Here is a 22,303-nt window from a genome sequence, read left to right on the forward strand (position 1 = left end):
GAGGAAAAAGAGAAAAAGGTCAAGACTTAGCCCAGAGGTCCTAGGTTACATTCACACCTCTGGAAGCTATTGCTTCCTCAAATACATGGAGTACCTAACAATATGGTAGTTAGTCCCCCAATATCTGTAGGGGATATATTCCGAGACTGCCCCAGCAGGTGCCTGAAACCACAGATAGTACCAAACTCAACACATTTTACATTTTTTCCTATATGTACCTATGATAAAGTTTCATTTATAAATTAGGCACAGTAAGGGACTAACAACAATAACATAATAGAACAATTACAATAAGTTATAATAAAAGTTACATGAAGTGGTCCGTCAAAATATCTTACTGTACTGTACTCACTGCTCTTCTTGTGATGATGTGAGATGATAAAATGCCTACGTGATGAGATGATGTGAGGTGAATGACATATGCATTATGGCACGGCGTAAGGCTACTACTGACCACCTTCCGACAATACGTCAGAGGAGATCACCTGCTTCCAGACCACGGCTGACTGAGGGTAAGTGAAACTATGGAAGCAAAACCGCAGGATAAAGGGGGACTACTGCACTAAAGGCAGAGTTTTAACAAAAGCCATTAAACACAATGAGCTTACAACAAGACATATAACTATGAGAGTGACATCACGCATAATAAAAAGTTATCACCCCAAAACCTACAATGAAGATATGTGACCACAGTTACTTTCATATAAGCTCTCTAAAAGTAAAACTAATTTTAATTTTACTCTTTAATAAAAGACTTTCAGAAGGGATAAATCCTGACAAAGTAAGGACATGATATATTTAAGCCAAGATCATTACTCCATAGTAACAGGGAGAAATGGGTCCAAACATTATTTACTGATACAGAATACAAATGTGTAGAATACAAATCCTATCAAATACAAAAACAACCACCATAAAGGATGGATTAAAAAGCAGCTGAAGGATGATGACTAAGCACTCATTTACTTATAAAAGTTAAATTGAGGTTTCCCATCATTTTCAGAGTTTCTCATTTAGGGGTGGTTTTGTACCCCTCCACCCCGGGACATTTGGCAACATTTTTTATAATCATGACTAGAGGGAATATTACTAGCACTGGTAGGCAGAGGTCAAGGCTGCTGCTAAAAATCCCACAATGTATAGGATAGCCCTTCTACAACAAAAAATTATCTGGGTCAAAATGTCAACAGGGCTGTTATTGAGAAGCCCTACTTTACAATGATAAAATTGAAAAGCCTAGTGTCAGTCACATGGATTCTTACAATAATGTGTATGCAACTAATACACATAAAGCAATGTAACTTCAATACCCAACTATAATACAGATAGAACTGCCAAGAATATAGATATATCCTATTGCTACTCAGCCACAATCTTTCTCCCTCCTTCCTTTCCCTCTACTCTCCTGATCCTTGCTCCTCTTACACTTCTTTTAAGCCACCTTCCCATTCCAAAACCTCCAATTCTGAGAAATAAAAAGAAACAGAAAACATGGACTTATCTGTGCTGTCTGAGATCTAGAACTAGTCAAGAGTCATAATGAGTCTGATATATGACTATGAAGCGCATCAGTACGGTTTTTACTAAAAAATGAATGCTATAAAGAACTGTGTCATCCTTTCCCAGAATTGCCTCAAAAAGTTGGAGACGTGACCCATAACCCAATGCAAAGTCACCTTGTAGGTTTCTAAACCATCATGAGAAATCTATTCACTCGTGGGAATTCATCAACACAAGGTAAATTCCAAAAGTTCACTCCTTATTTCTAAGTAATGCTTGTATTTAAGTCAACTGCACTTATTAAACATCTACTAGCTTCCTTTTTTGTAAGACTCTTTTTAAACTCTTCATTTTAATACTCCGAGATTCAGAATCCAAGTCTACTTTTAACCTATTTATACGTTTCATATTTCCTTCGAGTCTTGACTCAGTCTATTATCTTTTCATTCAACTACATTCATATGGCAGCATTTCAACACCTATATCCCAGCATACCTTGAACCTTTTTTTTTATATGCCTCTCTCTATAATTTCTCCAGTTTCATTAAATATTTTTGGAAGCACAATTTACAAAACTCCCTACAGTAACAGAGGAAGCACAAAATACATCATCTGTACATGGATAAGCCCAGATTTAGGATTTTCAATATGTTTCTTCAGAATGATATAATATCAAAATTATTTTTCACATAAAAAGAAAATCAATATATTTTAAATACTAAACCAAGGCTAGATAAAATGTGCATATTGGCACAGTGATCAACTAAATGTGGCAATCGGTTGGAAAGATGCCATTTTAGGTAATCATGTGCATATAAAGATCTATTATAAAAACTTTGGAAATAGAACCAAAATTGAATACTGTCACAGAGTGACATTCTTAGGGTAGTCTTAAATGTATCTGAAGAAAGGAAAAAAAAAAAAAACAACAACCGCATAACCAAATACACTACTATTATGCTATAGAAAAATCTACTGTTGAAAATATATACAAATGTGTCCAGTCTCCCATGCATCCAACAGAAGGAAGAAATATTTTCAGTAAAATATTTGAATAAAATGCACTGTATTATATGAGCTAGGCTAGTGATTTATTTCTTTATATAACTTTTTCAAAATTGCTAGAGGGCACTATACCTTCTTAAAGCTAGCATATACTCAATGCTTAAAAATGCAGAAAAATTCACTCACCATTTCAGTGGTGTGCCTTCATATTCAAACCATATCTCACTAATGTCTTCTTGTCTCATAACCTTCTGAAAGTGCTTTTTCACTTTGTCAGTTACCAACGTCAAATAACTTACTCTTGGCAAAAGCAACTGAAATGAAAATTTGTAAAACCGTATTTATTTACTATTTTTTTTAAAATGTATATACTAAATAGGTTTTTGAATCTTAAGGAAAAACAGCCATGTTCTTTGCATTATTTTGAATATTCCACACAAAGTCAACTGCTTTTTTAGCAAACCCTTTATAGGCTAACGGTTAATAACTTTTAAAATTTCTTGTCATTACTTAAAGTACAGCTTATAGTATAAGTACCTAGAATAAACAACACAAATCAATCTACATACAATCTTTCTGTAATACTTTTCTCCAAATAAAAATACAATGTAATCAGATGTCATGCTATTTAGGATGCTTCTTACTTCTATTAAATTTAACTTAAAAATTAATATGATTCACCTGAGTTAATTAAACTGTTCTGAGAAGATAATCAACTCAGTCCTAATGTACATCTTGACTTATCAATCAGGACTTCTCAATTTGTCCATCATGTTTTGACAATCTACTGTGTATTAAGTTACTCGCAATGAAGAACACCAAGACAAAGATATAATCTGTCCTCTTCTATATGAGGCTAAAATAAAGGCAAAAAAAAAAAAATTCATAAGAAGTACTTACAAAAATACTTCGTTGCAGCAACAGACAGGCCTTTAAAGGTCAAACAGAAGGTCATTTAATGAACAAGAGGGGCCCACTATGATAGCATGAATAAAAGGATGGCACAATGAGAAACAGTATTTGAGGAATATTCCAGCAGTTTGTACATAAAAGACTTAAAGAAGGTAAGATTATAGACTGGAAATCTGTTAAGGAAACATCACATGAGGAGATGGGCATGAAGGAATGGAAAAGTGAGAAAGGTCTGGAAATCAGTCAGACAGATTTTGGTTACTACTAATCAAAAAACTGAAGGAGAAAAATAAGTTAAAGATGATTATTGAGCTACACATTTAAATCTTTAATTTTTTTTAATGTTTATTTTTGAGAGACAGAGAGAGAGAGAGAGAGAGAGAGAGCATGCAATCAGGGGAGGGGCAGAGAGAGAGGGGGAGACAGAATCTGAGGCAGGCTCCAAGTTCTGAGCTGTCAGCACAGAGCACGATGCAGGGCACGAACCCAGGAACCCATGGGATCATGACCTGAGCCAAAGTCCAATGCTTAACCAACTGAGCCACCCAGGCACCCCTAAAGCTTTGAAGTGCAATAAGACACAAGCTTAAGATGTAATGCCGGTAGACTGGTGATCCTGCCACTGTCCATCAACTCCTTCAATCCTGTCTTCACAGAGCCTGGGGCTACTTGGACTTTGGAGAAAGAAAAGTCTGGGAGGGAATATTGGGCTAGGTAAACCTTCAACCAGCATAGTTATAATGGCCATCATTGTTTTTCCCCCACCAAAGATACCCAGAAAGAAAACATGAGAGTATGTAAGAAAATTGGTTAGAATTTTTATAAAGAAGAACACACAAGTGGATAAAAGGAGGAAAGTGGCTGGGGCGCCTCGGTGGCTCAGTCATTAAGCATCCAACTTCAGCTCAGGTCATGATCTCACGGTTTGTGAGTTTGAGCCCTGTATCATACTCTATGCTGACAGCTTGGAGCCTGGAGCCTGCTTTGGATTTTGTGTCTCCCTCTCTCTCTGTCCTTCCCCCACTCACACTCTGTCTCTCAAAAAAGGAATGAATGTTAAAAAAAAAAAAATTTGTTAAAGGAGTAAAGTGGCAAAAATTTATGTTTTTCCCTCCTTTGTAGTAGATACTCTAGCCATTTCTTACTTTCTAAGCTTCTGTCTTTTGCTGGTAAAATTGTATTGTTATTCTCTTTCAGCTGCTTTTGACAGGCTAATTCTGCAGCATTTTTCATGCTGTTTATTCAGTTATGTCTTTTGGGGGTGCCCAGGTGGCTCAGTCAGTTAAGCATCTGACTCTCGATTTTGGCTAAGGTCATGATCTCAACCTCAGGAGATGTGGAGCCTGCTTAAGATTCTCTCTCTTCCTCTTCCTCTGCCCCTCCCCTGCTTGTGAGCACATGTACACACTCTCTCTCAAGAAAACAAATTAATTAATTAATTAATTAAGTGAAAAAGTTGTCTTTTGGTTAGTAAATCAAGTAGAACTACTGGGCTGGGGAATACATACAAAGAGAAATACTCTGGTTAAGGGAACTAATATTTAATCACAGAAAATCAAGATAACAAGCCCCAACTGGGTAAGAGAATATGACAGTGGTCCTAGGGACAACAGGGTACAGGGGGTAGGAGGTAGCTGGCATGCTCCAGGATGGAACGGAAGGTACTTGTTGATACTAGAACTAAGCTTTTGGATAGCAATGTGGATTCAACAAAATGTTAAGTTCCTCTTTTATAAAGAAACAACTAGAATGTGGATTAGGGAAGAAAAGAAAAAGGAAATGAATACAGTATGTAAGAAAAAACACTAGTTGTTTTACAGGAAATTATCAAGTCTATTTTATATGCAGTTTAAACAACTTGCAGAATCATACTCTACCAAAGAAATGGCAAAGAAAAGATTCATTAAAATCAGAAATCACAGAATCAAATACAAATGTAATGTGGGCATCTCTAAGAAATTAAAATAGCATAATAAATTAGCCATTTTTTTTAAATAAATAAGTACAGAATTGACCCTTGAACAACGTGGGAGTTAGGGGTGTCAACCCCCACATGGTTCAAAATCCATGTATAACTTTTGTCTCCTCAAAAACTTAAACTACTAATAGTCTCTTGACTGGAAGCCTTACCAATAACATAAACAGTCAAATAACAAGATATTTTGTATGTTATATGTATTATATAGTCTTATAATAAATAAAGAAGGCTAAGAAAATGTTATTAAAATCATAGAGAAAATACATTTACAACACTGAACTGTAAAACAGATCAGCATATAAGTGGACCCACACAGTTCAAACCTGTGTAAGAATCAACTGTAATCTATTAGTCTAATAAGCTTTATACTAGTAAATCCAAAACTTTTAATTTAAAATGTCTGTTGTAATTAAATAATAATAAATTCTGTAGAGAATATTAACCTATGGATATTATAAGAAAAGAAAACACATCAGGACTAATGAGCACGGATATCATCTCCTGATTTTGGGGTGTCATACCACATGCCTAGGGTTCAAAGTTACTGAAAAATTCACAAATGATTTTCATGAAATGAAAACTTCTTTACATAAGGAATGAGGAGTATTAGAATGTAAGCTCCAATAATACAGGGATTTTTGTTCTGTCCACTGCTACATTCCAAATGCCCAAAATAGTGCCTGCTTTATACAATAGGCACACTATATATATTTGCTGAATGAAACACAGATCCCAAAGGTTAAGTAACAAAAAGCCAAAATGATAATTAATAAAGAATTCCCATTCTTAAGACAGAATCTATACCGAAATGTACTTGGAATCTTCTTTTCTAAATTGGTCTATGGGAGTAATCTGTAACTAGTATAAATATCTACAGCAGCACTAAAAAATGACACTAAGATTTGAGAATGGCTATATTAGAGTAAGTATAGATACAACTTATCTGGTATATATTTAAGTAAGTAAAAATAAAGGGGCGCCTGGGTGACTAGTTGGTTAAGCGTCCAACTTCGGCCCGGGTCGTGATCTCACGGTTCATGGGTTCGAGCCCCGTGTTGGGCTCTGTGCTGACAGCTCAAAACCTGAAGCCTGCTTCAGGTTCTCTGTCTCCCTCTCTCTTTCCCCCTCCTGCACTCGTACTCTGTCTCTCTCTCTCTCTCTCTTTTTCAAAAATAAACATTTAAAAAAATGAAAAAAAAAAAAAAACCAGTAAAATAACATAATCCTGTCTTCTATATCCAGATTGTAACATTCACTGATTTTCTTAGGTGTATTTCATTGGTTTACTTTTTTTTTTAATTGTGGTAAAATATATCTTGCATAAAATTTGCCATTTTAGCCATTTTTCAGTGTATAGTTCATTGGCATTAAATACATTCACACTGTTGTGCAACCATCACCACTCTCCATCTTAAGAATTTTTCATCAGCCCAAACTCAAATTCTGTATCAATGAAACAGTAACTCCCCTATTCTTCTCTTCCCCGGGCCCTTGGGAATCACTTTCCTAACTTGTTTCTTTGAATTGGGCTATTCTAGGTACCTTGCCTAAGTGGAACCATAAAATATTTGTCCTTTTGCGTCTGGCTTATTTCACTTTAATTAATGTCTTTGAGGTTAACTTCTTTTAATATGAAAAGGATTATCCCTCTCTAGGGAAACTGTCAGCTACATGGCATCAATCCATCATTCTCTTATTCCTCACGTAGCACTATCAAGTACTCAGTGAGTATTACACAAGTGATTCATTACAGCTTGCAAGGAATACAGGAATAGGTGTACAGATTACTTATGTTTTTGAAAAAGGTAGCTGCAATATTATTTATTTGTGCCAAATCCTATTTTGTCCAACAATTTTCAGTTATAAAATTAGAGGCTTATTTACCTAGAACAAAAGTAGAATTAAAATATACTAGAATTCTGTTCCATTTCAATGCATGAGGCATCACACCAGACAATGAAGACAGAGCACTGAACGAGACAAGAGTTCCTCCCACAGCACTAACAGGCTAGATAGATGGTCAGCAAAAACAAAATTACAAATGTGATGAATGCAAGGAGGAAGGAAAGAGTGCTACAAGACAAAGTAGCAAAGGAATTTAACTTCATCTAGGGGCTTATGGGAAGCCATAACAGGAAACTATGTTTAGGCAACAGCCAGAAGGTAAACAGGAGTGAACCAAACATGAGTGCTGTGAATGTCCGGCTGTGAGTAGGAGTAGGAGATACTGCTGCTTATTCCAGACAGAGGAAATACAAGAAGCCATAAAGTGAATATGAGAAGACAAAGATTGGCACACTGGAGGAACCATAAGAAGTTGAATATGACAGGAATAGAGAGGGTTGAGACAGCAGAGTACTGAATAAGGAAGGGACCAGATAAACTACAGGAAGGATCTTAAAATGAGGAAAGGCTACTAAAGGTTTTATTCCAACTAAAAACTGAAAAATGGAAAGAGGGCAAGAATGAAACAGGGAAATTAGTATTATCAAATCCCATCAGTTTTTAAATGGTGGTCTGTTCTCAACAAATCGAATCCAAAAGTACATTAAAAGAATCACTCACCATAATCGAATGGGATTTATTCCTGGGCTGCAAGGGTGGTTCGATATTCACAAATCAATCGTGATACACCACATTAATAAAAGAAAGGGTAAGAACCACACGATCTTCTCCTTAGATGCAGAAAAAGCACCTGACAAAGGACAGCAACCATTCTTAATAAAAATCCTCAACAAAGTAGAGATATAGGGAACATATCTCAACATCATAAAGGCCATATATGAAAAACCCACAGCTAATATCATCCTCAATGGAGAAAAACTGAGAGCTTTTCCTCTACGGTCAGGAACTAGACAGGGATGTCCACTCTCACAATTGTTATTTAACACAGTCCTTGAAGTCTTAGCCTCAGCAATCAGAAAACAAAAAGAAATAAAAGGCATCCAAACCATTAAGGAAGAAATCAAACTTTCACTATTTGCAGACAACATGATACTCTATGTAAAAACCTGAAAGACTCCACCAAAAAATTGCTAGAACTGATACATGAATTCAGTAAAGTCGCAGTATATAAAATCAATGTACAGAAATCTGTGGCTTTTCTATACACCAATAATGAAGCAGCAGAAAGAGAAATCAAGAAATCGATCCCATTTGCAACTGCATCAAAAACCACAAGACACCTAGGAATAAATCTAACCAAAGAGGTAAAAGATCTGTACTGTGAAAACTATAGAACACTTGTGAAAGAAACTGAGGACACAAAGAAATGGAAAAGCATCCCAAGCTCATGGAATGGAAGAACACTGTTAAAATGTCTATACTACCCAAAGCAATCTACACATTTAATGCAATCCCTATCAAAATACCACCACATTTTTCACAGAGCTAGAACAATCCTAAAATTTATATGGAACCACAAAAGACCCAGAATAGCCAAAGCAATCTTGAAAAAGAAAATAAAAGCCAGAGGCATCATGATTCCAGACTTCAACTTACATTACAAAGCAATAGTGATCAAGACGGTACAGCATTGGCACCAAAACAGACACACAGATCAGTGGAACAGAATAGAAAACCCAGAAACGGACCCACAACTACAGGGTCAACTAATCTTTTAGAAGCAGGAAAGAATATACAATGGGAAAAAAAAGACTGTCTCTTCACCAAATGGTGCGGAGAAAACTGGGTAGTGACATGCAAAAGGATGAAACTGGACAACTTTCTTACACCACACATGAAAATAAATTCAAAATGAATGAAAGGGGCACCTGGGTGGCTCAGTCTAAGGTTAAGCGTCCAACTTCGGCTTGGCTCATGAATTCATGGTTCTTGAGTTCGAGCCCCGCGTTGGGCTCTGCACTGACAGCTCAGAGCCTGGAGCCTTGCTTCGGATTCTGTGTCTCCCTCTCTCTCTGCCCCTCCCCTGCTTGTGCACTCTCTCTCTCAAAAATAAATAAATAACCATTTTTTAAAAACTCATTATCAAAATGAATGAAAGACCTAAACGTGAGACAAGAAACCATCAAAATCCTAGAGAACACAGGCAGCAACCTCTCTGATGTCAGCCATAGCAAATTCTTACTAGATACGTCTCCTGAGGTAAGGGAAACAAAAGCAAAAATAAACTTTTGGGACTTCATTCATCAAAATAAAAAGCTTCTGTACAGTGAAGGAAACAACAAGACTACGAGGCAACCTTTGGAATGCGAAAAGATATTTGCAAATGACGTAACTGATAAAGGGATAGTATCCAAAATCTATAACGAACTCATCAAACTCAATACCCAAAATACAAATAACCTACTTAAAAAATGTACAGAAGACATAATAGACATTTTTTCAAAGAAGACATCCAGATGGCCAACAGACACATGAAAAGATGCTCAACATCACATCATCAGGGAAATACAAATCAAAACTACAATAAGAGATCACCTCACATCTGTCAGAATAGGTAAAATTAACAACACAGGAAACAACAAGTGTTGGCAAGAATGCAGAAAAAGGAGAATACACTTACACTGTTGGTGGAAATGCAAACTGGTGCAGCCACTCTGGAAAACAGTATGGAGGGTCCTCAAAAAGTTAAAAATAGAACTACCCTGCAACCCAGCAATTGCACTACCAGGTATTTACCCAAAAGTTACAAAAATACTGATTCGAAGGGACACATGCACCCTGATATCTACAGCAGCGCTATCAACAATAGCAAAGTATGTAAAGAACCCAAATGTCCATCAACTGATGACTAGATAAAAAAGATGTGGTATACATACACAATGGACTATTACCCGGCCACAAAAAAGAACGAAACTAGCCGTCTGCAACAACATGGATTGAGCTTGAATGTATTATGCTAAGCGAAATAAGTCCATTAGAAAAAGACAAATAGCATATGATTTCACTCATTATATGGAATTTAAGAAATGAAACAGATGAACATGAGGGGAAAAAAGAGAGAGGCAAATCATAAAACAGACTCTTAACTGTAGAGAACAAACTGAGGGTTGCTGGAGGGAGAGTGGACGGGGGGATGGGTTAACTGGGTGATGGGGATTAAGGAGGGCACTTGTGATGAGTACTGGGTGTAGTATGTTAAGTGATGAATCACAAAATTCTACAACTGAAGCTAATATTATACTATATGTTAACTAACTGGAATTTAAATAAACTTAAAGAAGAAAAAAAATAAATTGTAGTCCTACTAGGCTGTAGCAATGGGTATGGAAGAAACTGGCTAAATTTCAGAGATATTTGAGATGTAAAATCAGATGGATTAAGTTACTAACTGAATGTCAGGGATATGAGAGAATGAAGCAACAAAGGATGAGTCCTTTCTTAATTACTGGTAAGAATAATTAATTAGCTGGGTGAAAGATCTACTTGCACAAATAGGAAGGGAGTACGGCAGATGACCAGGCTACTGGAAGAAATGACGATGAGTCCAGTTTCAAACACTCGAAGTTTGAGTGTCTTCAAGACATCTCAGTGAGGATATACAGCAGACAGACATATAGGAACAGAACTCAGGAGAAAAATCTTGGGAGTTGTCAAGATGAAAATGCTCAACAAGAGATTAAAATGGTGGCTCCGGGGGGAAAGAGTGAAGTGGAGGGGGAAAAAAAAAGCAAAGTTCCAAGGAATGCCAACATTAAGGAAGAAGCAAAGGAGAGAGATCTGGCAAAGGAGACCAAAAAAAAAACAACAACAAAAACAAACCAGAATAGTAGAAGCAAAACCAGGATTATGAGGCACTGCACAGCAAGAGAGAACAATGTCACAAAGTGGAGAAAACATCCAAATCAATAGCAAACACCACTGAGAGATCAAGCAAATGAAAATTCAAAAACAGACTCTAGGTTTGACAAAAAAGATGGCATCAGCGACTTTATCAAGAACAATTCTGTTGGAGTAGTGCGAAAATGTGATTACAGTAAGATAAGTGGAAGGTGGGAAGGAGACAATGAGTACAGACCACCTTTTTCCTAAGTCTGGCTGTGAAGGGAAAGCAAAAGGTTGAAAGAGAGATGGGGTCAACAGAAGGTGGTTTCAGGATAGGAAGGATTTAACATAATATAAATGCTGCAAAAAAAGGAGCTAGTAGGTAGAAGTTGAAAGTAAAATAAAGAGAGAAGGCAGGGGTAGAGGTAGGAGAATATCAGAAACCACCAGCTTCCTGAGAAGACTACAGATGGGATCCAGAGCAGATAGAAGGCTAGGGCTTGCCTAGGAGGAAGAACACCTCTTCCATTAAAACAAGAAGGAGAAGTCAGTATGTGTGAATGCAGGTATGTTTAGGAGAGTTGGTGACAGAAGGTTAAGAAATCAAGAAGTGAGGTCACCTCTTAAGAGTGAAAAATAAGGTCAGACCTCAGAGAAATAGAGGAGAAGAACAGAGAAAGCTTACTAAGGAAACATAAAAGGACTGCTCTGTAATGTTTACAGTCCACTCAGATTTATGACCATATGCCTAATTGCATGATTTTTGTAACAAGTCACAAAATATGAATGCAAATTAGTATTATGTTTTCATATTAATCTAAACGAAAAGCAACAGTTTAAATGAATACAACAGCAACAACAGAATGAAAGACTGCCTAGTTTCCAACAAATTTCCTTCATTATATTCCCCACAAAATATATAATTCTCTGACATAGATACGGGATGTAGGCTGAAAGGAGATTTATGCAGAGGTAATAAATCAAAATGCAGAAATAAACAGGAATATATTTAACATTAATAGAAAAGACTCTTTGAATAATAATTTAGTTTATAAATGTGGTAGAAATAGATAATTTAAAATCTAGTTTCTAAGAAATAAGGAATGAATGTTATAAAAAGAAAAGTGTAGGGATGCCTGGCTGGCTCAGTCCACGGAGCATGCGACTCTTGATCTCAGGGTTGTAGTTCAAGACCTACACTGGGTATAGGGATTACTTAAAAATAAAATCTTTAAAAAAATAATAAAACAAAACAAAACAAAACAAAGTATATTCCCATTCACCTATCCTTATCACACATCCACTTCAACATGAGTGGACTTTTCAGGCCATGCTAACAATCCTGTTATATCACTCACCTGAGTTTTGAGAATGTCTAGGAAAGAGGTATACTGGCCCTCAGGCTATGTATTTTTACCTCATTTTATCCAGGATCTTTAAAATATTATCATTATTATAAACCAAAGCAATTAAAAATATTCAAGCTTAATTTACAACCACAACACGTGAACTAAAACCATACTGTCACTGCCATTCTCACCTATAATTCTAAGACTAACCATGTTTTTGTATATTTTCTTCCCATATGTATTAACTTATGCTTAAGTATGTATGTATTTAAAGAGAAAAATCTAGATTATGCTACATGATTTTCAACTGTAGTTTTTGTTTAAAATGTATATATGCCTGGGGGCGCCTGGGTGGCTCAGTCGGTTAAGCGTCCGACTACAGCTCAGGTCACGATCTCGCAGTCTGTGAGTTCGAGCCCCGCGTCGGGCTCTGGGCTGATGGCTCAGAGCCTGGAGCCTGTTTCCGATTCTGTGTCTCCCTCTCTCTCTGCCCCTCCCCTGTTCAAGCTCTGTCTCTCTCTGTCCCAAAAATAAATAAACGTTAAAAAAATTAAAAAAAAAAAAAAAATGTATATATGCCTGTCAACCAACACTTTTCAAAAACATAATCATAATTACTATATGAGTTTCTTTTGGGTGAAAAATTAGGGCAAAATACATTTAAAAAAACCAATTATCAATTAGACAAAACAATTTTCTTCCTCCTACAGATATCCCCAATACTTGCTGCCATTTTCAATTCAATTAGAAACTGTTGGAAAACAACTTACACTCTACTCTCACAACAATCTTTTCATCTTTAACAGATTCATATACAAAGAAGGAGAAATACTGTAGTCTTTAGATTTTTTTAACTGCAGAATGCTGTCAACCATCATATTCTGATTTCAAAGTAAACAGACTGAAATTACATTTCTCATTTTTGCCACTTTGACCAATGAGACACACACTCCTTTGTTTAGATACTATTAGAAAGCTGCCTAAGGTGAAGAGCTTGAATTAAAATAACAGAAACTAATTTGGAAATAAGACATAAGTGATATCCTAACCCATATCACAGAAGAAGCAAAAAAAAAAAAAAAAAAAATACATCTAACAAATGAAATTCTTCCAAAAATAAACTGTGACCACATTTTGTTTTTTTACTATGGAAGTTCTTCTAAAGGCAGAAAAGAAAACTGTTAAGATTTCCAAAGTTAAAATGACTTAAATGCATATATTCAGTTATGATAAGCTGAGTACTAGTAACAAAAAGCTGCCTGATTTCTCTGAAATGATATTCAGTGAGAAAACCCACAGAGAAATATAAAACAAAATCCCAACATGAATGCATGAGGTTTTCACGCACTGAGTGACCACCACTTGCATGACCTATGCCAGATGCTGAGGAGACACAAAGGCAAATGACACCGCTCCTGTACCCAAATAGTGAATGAGCTGGCTCCTTAAGTGGCTTCCTCCACCAGCCTGACTTCCCATGGCTAGAGCAGGCTATGGAGCAGTGCTACCTCTCACACAGACAAGAAACAAAGCAAAGGGCAAGCTTTACTCATGTGAAACAAGAAAGTCCAACACCACAAATACATTTCCACTTTTCCAGATCCCCCTAGGTACACAATATTCTGTCTATCTGCGACAAAACGAAAATAATGACAACTGAGAACGTCTTTGCTGTTTAGGGCCTGAATACTCTGTAAAAAGGCAAAGTATTATTATCTCTGACTGACAGATGCATATGTTTGGATTATACATGCGCTTAGAGAAGGAAAAAAAGCAGGCCAAAATCAGAAGACACTTGATACTGTTTTTTTAGAACAGATAATGACACTAATTCAAACCTACAAGTCTACATACAGTAATCTGTTATTAAATATGTTTTATATAATACATATTAGCTTATCCACAGATGAAAACACACATGTTATATATTCACTGAGCTATAAAAAAGAATTTGATAGTTGCTTGGAGCCACTTAAATACAGAAGAATCAAATCTGAACCTATTATTTTCAAAATAACTCCTACAGCACATAACTTACGATTCCATTATCACAAATTATATACATATATTATTCATGAAAAAAGAATGTCAGGAAGGTCCCACAGCAACATATCAACAGCGATTTTTCCTCCCTCTGGATAGTAGGATTAGAGGTAATTTTTTATTTCCTTCCCTTTGTTGATCTGTGTTTTCTCATTTTTTTCCATAATAAGTACTAATTGTATATAAAATGTTGGATAACAGCCTTTAGGTTCTTAGAGTTTATTTACAAAAATGGACAAAGTTAGATATCCCATTTTCTACCATCAACATACTTACATAATATGGTTCTGCCTCCCGTTCAGTTATCTCATCCTGATACAGGGTGAAGCAAGTTGGAATTCGCCCAAACCATACATCTCGAAGCACATCTTTGTCATCTGTCATTCTTCCAGTGGGTAAAGCAGTGCATATAGGCTAAATTCTTTTTTCACCCAAAGCCACACTGAAAATAAAAAGAAGAGCATTAGTCAGATCCTTGCAAAGATAAATGAACCTGCTCTAAAACAAAGATTCTAGGAAAAAACTGAATGCCATAAAGATTTTTCATTTCAAAAAACTTGTGTGATCAGCATTCTTAAGAATGAATGCAAAATCAGTACACCAAATTCTAAATGCAGAGCTATTATTTATTTAAAAGGATCACAGAAGTGAGCAGTTCACAATTATGTATGCTAACTTATGCAACTAATGAACCACAGCCAAAGTGAAGCTATACTTGTATCATTCTCTCAAGTCCCAGGAGAGTCTATTGCTCACCTAAAGTGAAGTCTTCTATCTTATGGTCTCTTATAGTCCAACTCTAAACTATTACCCCCACAATTATCCTTGCCCCACCTAATATATTCAACTTCTCCTACTCTGTCCAGATAGTTCACTCTTCCTGGGGAAAAAAAAGTCTCTCTCACCCTGAAAAAAAGTTTGTACAGACCTATTTCTATTCTAAATTTCATCGCGTCCATGGTTTGATTCCACCAATATTTCCAGTCTTACTCATTACATTTCTTTTTACAAACCCTCTGGCAAGACTGGCAACTTAAATACCTTGTTCTCTACTATTCCCCCTGACAAATATGTTCATCTCTCACCTGTTCAAATCCTACCCACTCTGCAAACCCAGCTCACAATCCTCTGCCCCAATCAGTAGTAAATGCTTCTACTCTGAACTTAAAATATTCCCTATACCACACATATAGCACTAAAACCACACACTGAAATAGTCTGGGTATGACAGAGGAACATGGCTTTTGACCTATGTAATATCCAAGTGTCTTCCAGCACTAATATTCCACAACTAGGTAACAATACAATATACCATATGAGTAAATGCAGAATCGATCCTGTTGGTACCTGAGTAATGAGACTCAATATCCTTGTATTCATATATTTATTTATATATATCCTATCTTTCGTAGGTTGGCATATCCTTCGGAGACATTTAAAATAACCATATTAATTTAGCCAAATACCAATTACTAACACTGAACTATTCGAGGAGCTTTTTCTCTCTTTTCTCATCCACTGACCAACACCAAGTACATCAAGACTGCCATAATTTATTAGTCAAAGACAGAAAACCTCAAGTAGAGTTCTGAATCTTGTATCACTATACTTAAATGTGCCTTGGAGGTCAAATGGATGCAATGTTATCTACAGGTAAATAAACTGAAAGAGGTGAAAAACTCTGTCCAACATTACAAGAGCACTAAATAACAGTCAAACCAGCATAAACATTACAAGACCACTAAGTAACAGTGAAACCAGGAGAACAACTCTGGTCACAGTTATTGAACGAGTCTAGTGCTCTTTCCAACATATAACAATGTTTTAATTTTTACTGACATATATCCATAAAAGTCACCATTTTAAGCAAATGATACAAGCATTCACACTTCATATAATTCTACCCTGATAGGCTTCAAATTCAAACAATACACTGAGTTTCTCTGCAGAAAATTCCCAAGTTTACAAATCACGTACAATTAGCTCACTGAAAACAGAAAACATCTCACTACCGCCTGACTATATTAATACTTCATTCTTTGTGAATAAATTTACTGGTGACAGGAAATAACGAGATCTAAGTGATGACAAATAAGTAAATCTAAAGTTGAATCTAATACAAGGTGATAAGCAGTGGTTTCTGTAACCATGATACACCCAATTAACCATTAGCTACAACTTCAATTCCTCTCTTGCCTACAAAAAAAATGAGGCAAAGAGCTACTTTCCTAAAAGATTTTAAAACCATTTAAATACAATGTCAAAGTTGAAAGTCACTACCAATATTGTCACACTGGATAATTTTTCTGCCTCAGAAAAAACAGGTGGACAGTATAATTCAAAAGAAAATGAAAAATTAAAATGGGTACAGCCACCTAAGGAAAGGCTATTTCTACAAGTACTTCCCTTCTCTCCAGCCACTGTCCTCTCAAGAACGAGTAATAATCTGATTTGTCAGATTCCAAGACACCATTTGAACCTTGTTTATTAACAGGCAGGGGTCACCATAAACACAAATATCATGCATTTAGGTATGGCTTCCTCCTCTCCCCTCTACTCTGCCATTGACCATGCTGCTATTTCTTCCCATGTCATGTTCTTCTGCTTCTTCATGTGTCAGGAACAACAGAAAGAAATGGCAAATGTCTCTCTTTTCTCTTTGTTTCTGGGAGACTCTGCTCAACAGTGATAGAAGCATGGGCTTATCTTTTACTGGTTCTGTACCTAAAATTCAACTGCAGAATTTTGGTAAACTGGGCTGAAACAGAAGACTTTACCAAAGTTCTGAGGTAAGATTTTAGGTACAAAACTGGTCAAAGATCAATCAGCATCTTATTTCCTATATACCATTGTTTCTTATGTATATATTCCTTGCAGGACCTCAAGGGAAGAACTAACTGAGCCAAAGCAGCTAAAGTATAATGTGGTAGTCAATACAAATTTTCCAAACCATAGAAACTTCTAAACAGGTTTACTGAAAACTTCAAATAAGGCAACTAACAGCCTCAGAATAGGTCTAAATTTATAGAATCATAAAATGTTAGTCTTTCAATATTAATAAATATTCACCTACGATGAATTATATAAGCATGCAAATACACTTAACTAAAAAATGTGCCAAAAAACTAGCTGATAACATGGATAAAACTAAAGGATGCGAATATTCAATCATCTTTTTATTCAAACAAAATTTTTTTAATGTTTATTTACTTTTGGAGAGAGAGAGAGTGAGAGAGAGACTTGGGGAGGGTCAGAGAGAGAGAGGGAGACACAGAATCCGAAGCAGGCTCCAGGCTCTAAGCTGTCAGCACAGAGCCCAATGCGGGACTCGAACTCATGAACCACAAGTTCATGATTTGAGCTGAAGTCGGACTCTTAACCACCTGAGCGACCTAGGTTTCCCTCAATCATCCTTTTTAAAATAGAGGCAGAAAAATCAAAATTTAACTCTTGAGAGGCACTACAATGTGGTAGTAGTACATTCAAAATGTAGAATATGGAGTCAGATTGCCTGGATTCACTTTATCACTTACTCTGTGACCTCAAGTTAGTCAACTTCTCTGTGTCTCCGTCTTCTCATCCGTAAAATGTGAATAACAGCACTTACCCCATAAAACACATATGATAATTAAATTGATACACGTAAAGCACTTAGAATAATGCCTCTAATATAGTACTATGAAGTGTCTATCATAATTTACAGAACAAGAGCATGTCTCAGAATTGAACACTGCTATTAACACTCAATACAGACTCAATAAATATTTGATCATTTGATATGCCGAGCTCTGTGGCAGGTGCTGAGAGCATATAAGATGATGATGGCAGTGATAATAACAATTACAACAACTTTTTAAAACCTCAGGCATTGTCCAGAAGATACTGTCTCCTAATTTACTAAACATACCATGCACTTTCATATCTTTTCCATGGCTTTCCTCACGCTGGTGGTTCCTGAACCTAAAGTAGCCTTCCCTACCTTATCTTCTGACTTAAATATCCTTTAGGACCCAACTCAAAATAACCCTTTATGAATAACTCAGGTAAAACCTCTCTTTCCTCACTGCACTTTTACTTTTCCTCTACTACAATACTTACAGGCTTAGAGTAAAGATTTTTGGGGCGCCCGGGTGGCTCAGTTGGCTGAGCATCCAACTTCAGCTCAGGTCACGATCTTGTGGTTCACGGGTTCAAGCCTCACATAGGGAAGAAGCGCAGAGCCTTATCTGGATCTTCTGTCCCCCTCTCTCTGCCCCCCACCACCACTTTTGCTCTCTCAAAAATAATTAAAACATTAAAAAAAATTTTTATCTCTGATTTCCGATCTCATATTCTTTCATTTATGTCATACCAGTTGCCAACATGCCTTCCAATTCCAAATGCCCATAGTTATAATTAAGTGCTATTTTATGAAAGCTTTCATAATGGATGAAGGTAGAAAGGGAGAAGAAAAATATTAATATATCTTATAGTGTTCAGAGAACTGAAAAGGTATGGAACTTGAAGAATGGACAGAATATAGAAGAATGAATATATACACAACGGGTAGAATATTCCATAGACAGAATACAGAATAAAGACAAATATTACAAGTAGGGCAAAAGAACATCAACAGAGGCAGAAAATGTGCAAAAGCGATATGTGTACCAATTTTTTAGGAAACTTTGAGTAGTAGATAATGAAAGAGCTGACACTGAGACATGTTTTAGTACCACCTGTGATCCTAGGCAAGTCACATTTCCTTATCTATAAAATTCACCAGGTTGTTCTAGGGGGGAAAACATCTACAAAGTGTTTGACATGGTACTGGACACATAGTAAGTGCTGGGAAATAAAAGCAATTATTATACCTTTAATGTCAAATCTGTAAATGTAAAATAAGACTAGATCATGAAGCATACCAAACAGAAGACTGTGGGTTCTCAATTTCATCCAACCTACAAAGCCTGTAAGGTTTGATAATAGTGAAATAAAAACAATTACCTAGTAGTACACAAAAGGAGATCCCACGTCCGAGAGAGGGTAGGCAGAAAGGAATTTCAGCACTAAGGCATATAATAATGAGTGCCTGGCCTAGACTCGTAGTAGTAGATGGATAAGAGACAGATAAGAAGTCTTTCCAAGGAAGAATGAATAGAAGGTGATGAAAAACTGGCTGAGGGATAAAGAACAAAGACAGGGAAGATTTAAATGCTGACAGCAGGCGATACAGATAAATAGTTAAGGGGTTTGAAATCAGACTGACATGGGTTTACACCCAGACTTCCAGCTATACGCTGTGTGTCCTAGCATAACAAACCTGACATCTTTGAACCTATTTGTAAACTGAAGATAATTTTAATTTCACAGGGCTGTTGGGTGTTTAGTACCTGGTAACCACTCAATAAATGGCATATGCATTTAATACATGGTTTCTTCATGCGTCCTTGTCCAGACAGTTTAAACTCCTTTGCTCCTCTTTGGTCAATTCTCAACCCTCTTTTTTTTTAAATTTTTTTTAATGTTTATTTTTGAGAGAGAGAGAGAGAGAAAGACAGAGTTTGAGTGGGCAAAGGGTAGAGAGAGAGGGAGACACAGAATCCAAAGCAGGGTCCAAGCTCCGAGCTGTCAGCACAGAGCCCGATTCGGGGCTCGAACTCACTAACTGTGAGATCATGACGAAGTCCGACGCTTAACCAGCTGAGCCACCCAGGCGCCCCCTCAATCCTCTTTTAAGAGTCAGCTTAACGTCAGCTTTTCGAGAAGCTTTCCACTAAGCAATCTCCCGTCTAATTACTTCTATAATAGCATGTTACAACCATGCATTGCAGTTATGTTTATCTTATCCACCTCTTGCCCCTCCCCACATTGAACTGTGAGTTCACCAACAGCAGAAATGGAGTCATATTTACTTTGAATCCTCAATACTGGCATAACTAGCACATAGCAGAATCTGGAATTTTTATTAAATGATTGGAAAATATAGAAAATTCATAAACTGAAAAGTTATACTAGCTACTTAAGAAACTTTTCCAGCTAAACTCTTCTCCAAATCAGTATAATCACACTTTAAATTCGGAAAATTGCAGGGGTGCCTGGGTGGCTCGGTTGGTTGGGCGTCTGACTCTGGATTTCTGCTTAGGTCATGATCTCGAGGTTCGTGGGACTGAGCCCTGCATCGGCGCGGAACCTGCTTAGGATTCTCTCCCTCTTGCTCTCTCTCTTTCTGCCCCTTCCCCGCTCGCACACCGCATGCGTGCCCATTCTGTGTGTGTCTCTCTCTCAAAATAAATAAACTTTAAATTCAGCAAACTTCCTTATTTCACAAGAATATTTTCCCCTCTCAAACATACACTACACTATCATCACCATGCATCCAATTGGAAGGCAATGTTTTGGAAGCACACAAATCACAACCCATCACACAGTCTACTAGAAGTAAGCTCTGGAGGACAGGGGCTACTTCCTGACTGCTACATTCTCTGCAACTAATTCAAAGCCTGGAACAAAGCAGGTGCCCAGCCAACAACATTTAGCAAACAGCACAATATGATAAAGGTATAATGTACAATTATTAGTCTCTTTCACACCACAAACCAAGAAAGGCTAACCTATTACCTGGAGCTATTCTGCTGAAAAACTCCCCAACTACCTAGAAATTATTTAAAATATCAAATAACTATTAGTAGTAAATTTGAAAACATCTAAAAATAATCTATGCTGGCTGGTCTCCTTTTAAATTCATGAACACTAACCTCAAAAGTAGGCCCTGAGTACTGGCCAGCGTTCCTACATTTCTCTAGTCCATTTATTCTCCCACATCCTAGAGCACCATTTCATATCCCCTCTCTCCTCTAATTTTCATATCTCCTTCCTCACTCTCTTGCAACTAATGAACTGGCTTTCTATTTCCTTCTATCCTGTTACTAAGGATCAGTGGTTATCAACAGGTTTTAATGAACAGCCCAATTCCATGGGGGAATAGTTCCTAAATCTCTCCAACTTCTTCCAAATGTTGAAGTGCACCTGGACTCAGTCCTTGAACTACATCTTTGGAGATCTCCCATGGCTTTAAATATCATTTCTACAATAACAACTCCCCCATTTATGTCTTCAACCCAGACTTCTCTTCTGAACTCTAGTTTTATATATACCACACAATATTGACATTTCATTTGAAAATTTAGCATGTCCAAACAGAAAATGATTTCAGACCTTCCTTCCTCAGCTCCCTTGTTACTCTGTGGTCTTCCCCAAATCACTAAGTGGTAACTATTCTTTAGTTGCTAAGGCCATAAATCTTGGAGTCATCCTTGACCCTTCTTCATACCTGACTGCCCTAGCTGCCATTTCTCACCATCTGCACTATTACCACACTGATTCATGGTACCTTAACCTTTCACCTGGATAAATGGCCTACTTTTGCCCTTGCTGCAGACAACATAGCAATCAGAAAGATCCCTCGAAACATGAGTCAGATCAATTTACTCCTTTACTCAAACCCTAACATCTCATCCAAAGTAAAAACTAAAGTTCTTACAAAGGCCTACAAGGTGGTATATGACCTGGACCCATTCTGACCTGATTATCTACTCCTCTCCCTTTTTGCTCACTCAGTTCCAGCCAGACTAGCTGGTATGCTCGTTTGGGACTTTGCAGTAGGTCTGATGCCTCATTTCACTACATCCACATGTAACTCTTCTTTATCACTTTTAGGTGTCTGTTCAAATATCATGTTTTCTAAAGCCATCACTGCAATTTCCTACGCAGGCCATCAACAGTCCTTGTTCCCCTTCATGACTTTATTTTT

The 22,303-nt window shown here is 36.8% G+C and overlaps 1 protein-coding gene across 2 annotated transcripts in view; it reads right to left on the reverse strand.

Moving 5' to 3' along the window:
* The window catches only part of ATG5 (autophagy related 5), a 131,010-nt gene that overhangs the window by 107,314 nt on the left and 1,393 nt on the right, over nucleotides 1-22,303 (reverse strand). The window contains exons 2-3 of one of the 2 annotated variants that reach the window (XM_058734845.1): nucleotides 14,791-14,956; nucleotides 2,692-2,819 (exon numbers count right to left, since the gene is read on the reverse strand). In XM_058734845.1, the coding sequence (XP_058590828.1) occupies nucleotides 2,692-2,819; nucleotides 14,791-14,898 (236 nt within the window). In that variant the 5' untranslated portion in view covers nucleotides 14,899-14,956. Of the gene's footprint in view, nucleotides 1-2,691; nucleotides 2,820-14,790; nucleotides 14,957-22,303 lie in introns of those variants that run through there. The other variant, XM_058734846.1, reaches the window with a different exon arrangement.

The sequence above is a fragment of the Neofelis nebulosa genome, chromosome 6 (assembly GCF_028018385.1).
Source record: "Neofelis nebulosa isolate mNeoNeb1 chromosome 6, mNeoNeb1.pri, whole genome shotgun sequence".
NCBI lineage: Eukaryota > Metazoa > Chordata > Mammalia > Carnivora > Felidae > Neofelis > Neofelis nebulosa.